Consider the following 6515-nt stretch of genomic DNA (forward strand, 5'->3'; position numbering starts at 1 on the left):
GTCCTCCCCAACCTGAGGTCTGAAGGCGATCCCCTCGAGTCCGGCTTCTATCACAGCAGGGAAGTCCCGGTCCCTGCACAAGAAAACAGAGGTGAAGAATTGGTTAAAGAGGTCTGCTTTCTCCTCTGACGCAACCACCAGATTGCCCAGCGTATCCTGCAGGTGTCCCACATTACCCGGCACCTTCTTCATCCTCCCATAGTTTAGCCAAAAAAATCTAGTCTCTTGTTCTGCCTTCTATTGTTCCTTCCTGTTGGGATAGCAAGTCCCCCTGCCTTTAATAGTCTATACGGTGCAAATCTACCCTGTCTTATTTAAGGCACATCCGGCTTGCCTGGACTCATTTTGGACTTGTCTCCTATAGGATCCTGTCTGTTACATCTATGAGATTGTTAAAAGTCTGGTTTTCTAAAATCCAGTGATTTTTTTTTTATCCTGATCTTCTTTTGTCCTTTCCTTAGGACCATGAAGTACTGTAAGTCATTTCATGATCACTCTCACCCATGTTCCCTTCTACCTCCAGATTTTCCACCAATTCCTTCCTATTAATTAGCATGAAGCAAATCAACAAAAGCCTTCCCTTTCTCACCCAAACTGGGTTGGTTTCTCTAGCATTTGTACCAAAAGGAGTTGGGGAGAGTGTTATGTCAGACATACACACGCACACACAAACACAATTTCAGGTTATTGTTTCCAGATGTATCCGTCTGTATCCTGTCAAGGAAATTCTCATTTAATTTCCTGCTGATATTTCTAATTTCTTTAGGTCCTTCAGCTTCCAATTTAAAATCATTTCAGATTTAATTAGTGTGCCATTTACCCCTCTCCCAGATCATTAATGATGATGATAAATAAGATTGGACCTATTACCATTCCCTGGGGCACCTCTCTTCCTTTTAATGAATGAGCTTTACATAGGTGAAACTTTTAGTTTGAAGCTTGAAATATAATGAATTTTAAATGTAACATTCATTTTATTTTATTTTGGCAGTTGCTAATTATTGATGGGCAGCAGCTGAGAACTGACCCAGCTACTGTGATGGATGAAGTACAGAAGTTTCTGGGAGTCTCTCCTCATTATAATTACTCTGAAGCTCTAACGTGAGTTAATTTTGATAATTTATATAATTCAGTATAAATAATGTAGTAATTTAAAAGTAAATAGTAGTGTAATTGTGTTTTTATGTATTTAACTTTCTGCTTCAATGTAGTATATATGAATAGAGAGAAAGTGAGAGACAGAAAGAGAGAAAAACTAGAGTATATCATAAAAAAAAATAGCTCTCCATCTCCAAATATTAACAAAAAAAGGACGGGGCTAGAAATAGACTTTAATTGGTTCATTATAAATGTGGAAATTTGTAATAAGATAAAGAATGTCTAGATTTGCTATAATTATTGGCAGTAAACATTTTGGGAAAATGTTCAGGGCTTCAGGCTGATCTCTGTTGTTTAGAGATTCTAGTGCATATATGCAGCAGGGTAAATTAACCCACCTCTGCCTACTACAAGGTTCTTACACCTTCTTTAGAAGCATTTGCTACCTGTCACAATCGGAAATAGTTTGTTGGACTAGATGGGTCCAGATGGGTCCAGCTGGACTAGATGCATCTGCTCCATTTTGGTGGTTCCTATATTCCTAAAAAGAATAGGCTTAATTTTGTGGGGAACTGAATGGTTTTTAGAGGGTGTTTATATATTCTGTGTGGTAGCTGGGAGTGCACAGCACCTTTCAGAAGTCCCTTGTTATCTTGTAGGATCAAGTCCAATGATGGAATATCTGTCAGCTGCAGTCAATTGCCTTCCACTAGGAATAGGATAGGCAAAATGTTAGATAGATTTTAACCAATTTATGATGCCTACAATAGGGGGAGACTAGACCCAGGGATCCAGGAGGTTCCATCTTGTTTTTATATCCCTAAAATGACACTGGTTCTTGTAAACAAAATAATTGCAAAATGAAGCTACCAGCTCTCCTTTAATTAATTCTTCATGTAAACCACGTTACTAATCCTAGTTTATGAAACCTTTGTTTGAATTTTGGATTGGTATTCCCATTTCCTCCTCACCATGATAAGGTACAGCATGCATAAACAGACTTAGCAGAAGGCTAGTTTCCCTTAACTTCAGCATCAGCTGGAATAAAGACTCAACAATATCAATCTCAGCAATGTAACATGCTCTTTGTATATAATAGATACTTATGTACACAAACCTTTGGGATTTTGACATTTAGATTCACTTGCCCTTAAAATAAGATTGATAGCCATAGGCTGCTCTTTTGAATACAAGCTCTTTGTCTATTTTTATAACAAGTTCTCAGGAAAGAATGCTTTTCTTACCTAGACATTTCTCTATTTAATGTTTTCATCCAATTGTGTTCCATTCTTTTTTGTGGAGTATGTAGCAAAACAGACTTTATCTTTTATAAGATAAAGTCAAGTGCATTGTAAAGACATAATGGGCCAAATTTATCCCTGGAGTAGCTCTTTTGAAAGTTCGTTCTCTTTTTACACCAAAGCCCTTGACCTCAGTGCTCTGAATTATTCCCATCTGCATCTAATTCTGTGACATCCATTTCCTTCATGTTTGCCCTTGAACACTGATAATGTTCACTGAGGGTAACTGAGATTAAAGCAACTTGTTCCATTAAAGAGACTCTGGAACAATTCATCCCTTAAATTTAAAGCAGTGTTGTAACATCAGTAATGAATTTGGCCATGTATGTCTTTTGGTAACAGATATAAGTAGTAAAAAAGAGCTATCTAAAGTACTGTGAATTTTTAGGTAAAAGCAGCATAAAGCATATCTTTTGCCCTTACAGGTTCTGTATACAATAAACTCAATGTATTTTACAACTTGCAATCAAGCTTCAGAATAAATTGTTGTGCTCAGGCACAGAGGATAAGAATTTAAGCAGTGAAAAGTGAATTTTAAGGGAGGAATTGCAGACTCAAATATAAAAGTGATTGGCATTGTATAAAATGCCTATGTAAGAATGAAGGTTTACCTACGGTTTTTCAGTCCGTGATGTCAGAAGATTGCCAAGGAGTCCCAGTTGGCAGTCCCCTCCTTTGCCCTTTAGAATCAATACTATTTTATAGCCCTAATTTGAGACTGATACATTGCCCTTAAAACAGTGCGATTACAATGTTGGTGTTTTGATCAAGCAAGTGTAAATTGTACTGCAATTTTAATAGACTGTAGACTTTGATTATATCAGCTTTATAGTATGGTTTGCTGTGAATTTAAACTATTATAATGTGAACTCTGTTGTTTCAGAACATTTGCTTATGGATGAAAGTGCATCTCACAGTCTTTTTTTACCAAGACAGATTTTAATTAATTCACTATGAAACTTGTCAATAAATATTGGTTACAAGGCATGTTATTTTAATATAAACAGAGAAAGTGTTCGAAGTTTTACAATATACCCCTACATCATCCTTTTACTAGCTGATACAGTGTTTTTTTCCCCCACAGTCAGCTAAGTAAAACTTGACATGCAGCATCATAAAAACTGTGCTTCTATTTAAATTGCTGGTTAAATAATATTGGCCAGCAATTATTCTAAAAATAATAGGGAAATTGTATTGGCAGAGGGGGATTTTTTTTTTATTTCTGTTTAAATTAAATTAAACAATGTAAAATCTGAATAAATCTACTGGAGATATATAAATAAGATTTCTTGCTTACAGCTTTCCTAAGTATTCACATAATGGGGAATTGATACTGTTGTGCCAGTTGAGTTAAAGCATTAAAATGTGCAGAACTATTGCACTTTTGACTGAAGTGTGAATGCACCTAGAACTGACACTCAGCAATTAGCAATTCTCAGTATTTCACTAACAGGTGAAGCCACTCTAGAGCAATTTCACATCTACTGACAATAGATTCTTTCCATCCATCCATTTACATTGGACTGATTCTCTGTACAGATGGTCATTCATAGAATCATAGAAAACTAGTGTTGGCAGGGACCTCAGGAGGTCATCTAGTCCAACTCCCTGCTCCAAGCAGGACCATTCCCAACTAGATCATCCCAGACAAGGCTTTGTTTAATCAGATCTTAAAAACAGCCAGGGAGGAAGAGTCTACAATCTCTCTGGGTAACCCATTCTTGTGTTTTACTACTCTCCTAGTGAGAAAATTCATCCTGATATTTAATCTAAACTTCCCTTGCTGCAACTTGAGACCATTGTTCCTTGTTCTGTCATCTGCCACCACTGAGAACAGTCTAGCTCTGTCCTCTTTTGAATTTCTCCTTCAGGTAGCTGTAGGTTGCTATTAAATCCCCTCTCACCCTTCTCTTCTCTTCTCCTCTCTAGACTAAATAAGCCCAGTTCCCTCAGCCTGTCCTCAAAAGTCACATGCCCCAGCCCCCTCACCATTTTTGTTGCCCTCCGCTGAACTCTCCAATTTGTCCACATCCTTTCTGTGGTGGGGGGCCATTGTGGTGTCAGGGATATAACAGGGACACAGGCAGTCAAGGCTTGACTCAAGAGGGTCACAGCTCAGGAGTTCAAGGACAGACAAGGTCAGGGCAGCAAAGATCCAAACTAGAGCAGGGAATCAGAAACCCACAGGTCAGGGGAATGAAGCCAGGAAGCCAAGAAGCAGAACCCAACAGGAAATCAGGAAAAAAAAACACAGGACCTGGGATGGGTTGGCAGCCTATCTAGCCCATAAAGGTCTGAGGCAATACAGGGGAATCAGTAGTACAAAACTGCACCATGTCACCCATTCCCTCCGTAGTGCTCCCCTCTGCAGCAGGGCCTGCTGCTCCGCTGCACCTGTTCTACCTTTGCTGCAGAGGAGTTAGGGGAACAATGGTGAGGGTAAATACAGGCAACTGTCTGCTCCAGGGGCTGGATACTTGTGGTTTTCACCTGGAGGTCAAGTAACAAAGGGCAGCCCATGTCAGGAAAGGTTAGGTTGGCCTAGGTCACAAAGAACAACAGGCAGGACCCAAGGACTAGGAAGTATAGGTAGGAACTGGGAAACTATGAACAAGGCATTCAAAGCTAGACAGAGAGGCATCTGGTGGGTAACCTGCTGTTTATAAGCAGGCATTCATGCCCATGCAGGCTATTGGGGCCACCTGGGGGTAGTTATAGACCACTCAGTAACCCAAGCCAGATGGCGGCAATTTAGCCTGCTTGCAACTCTGACTTCTTACACAAAGCCTTGTTTTGCAGCACACTGAAAATACCGAATCTATTACAGAAATTTAAGGGTGCCAAATCTTTAGCTCTGAATTTTAGAATTGTTTGGCTGACGGCAGGTTTTATAATGTTTTGTGGTCATATGGAAATTTTATGAAATGTTTCCTATAAAATGAATAACATCCCAGCAATCCAGAGGTGTTGCACAATTAAAAGTATGTGGGTTGCACTGTAATTGCTCACTAGAAGTTTAACTCCATGAGTTTCTGTCACTGCATACTGGATATAGTTTGCCTTATACAGTCAAAGCAGTTACCTACATCTGTGCTTATAGGCTAAAGCCATACCCTTGGTCAGCATGCTCAACTCCTACTCATATCCTGGGAAATTGCAGGCATTAATTGAGGTCCTGATATGAGCCTTACAACATGCTTTTAAATACAGAGTCAGTTTAATCATGTCCTGCTACAGTTGCATAGATGCTATTTACTATGATCAGTTGATTTGATATGCAAAAAGCAAAGAGCATCTATCCAGATCACTAACTCACACTGAGCTTGTGTCTATATATAGACCTGTGAATGTAGTTCTTGCTTGATGAATAATGCCATGGATGGCTGTGTACAGTAGTCATACCAAAATAAGCAAGCATTTATAATACAAATGTGCAGAAGCTTGTAAATGTGATTATCTGTAGCGTGTGCTATCTGTAGTGTGTGTGTTACATTAGAAAGAGCAGAGAGGACCTTATATTCCCATAAAAATTAGCAGAAGTTTTGTCTTTAACTGATAGAAGCCAGGTAGGAGCCACATATTGCAGGTTTGGTAAAGATATTTTAATGTTAGTATTACTGTACAGTCAAAGTCTCTGGTTACCCATCATTGTGGGATCTCAGTGTAAAATATCATTATCACCTTTAATCCATAGTTGAACAAGCATTGGTTTTAATCTCAACTACCTAAGAAGGTATATGTGAATTGGGAATAGTATGACGATACTTCTCTAGAGTACCAGTGAGTGAGTAGAGAGGCCCACAGTCAAACCCAAGGTACTGTGTCCAGTCTAAGGCACCTGCTTGGTGGGGAGAGGGCTCCCAGTGATAGTACCAGCCCTCAGGAGGGGAGAGTCTCTTCACAGCAACAGTAAGGGTGTTGCTCTTACAATCCCCTGAACAGAAGTCATGTTATAATCAGCTTATGCTTGCTTCAGTTTGATGTTAGGTGCTATTGTACTGTCTGGGCCTGATTTCCCCTCCACCTATGTCCCAGTTCATATTCTGGACATTCATTCTTTTGGTTGACTGGTTGTCCAGTCCTTTTCACAGCTAGGGTCAGTTTCTCTGGCTTCTG

General features: G+C 39.4%; 1 protein-coding gene across 1 annotated transcript in view; it reads left to right on the plus strand.

The window, feature by feature from the left end:
* LOC109301102 (bifunctional heparan sulfate N-deacetylase/N-sulfotransferase 3) overlaps positions 1-6515 on the plus strand; it is a 176865-nt gene that overhangs the window by 160586 nt on the left and 9764 nt on the right. Inside the window, exon 13 of the mRNA XM_019522025.1 lies at positions 992-1101. Within this exon, the coding sequence (XP_019377570.1) occupies positions 992-1101 (110 nt within the window). The remainder of the gene's footprint in view (positions 1-991; positions 1102-6515) is intronic.

The sequence above is a fragment of the Gavialis gangeticus genome, unplaced genomic scaffold, assembly GCF_001723915.1.
Source record: "Gavialis gangeticus isolate Ggan-Ray unplaced genomic scaffold, GavGan_comp1, whole genome shotgun sequence".
Lineage (NCBI taxonomy): Eukaryota > Metazoa > Chordata > Crocodylia > Gavialidae > Gavialis > Gavialis gangeticus.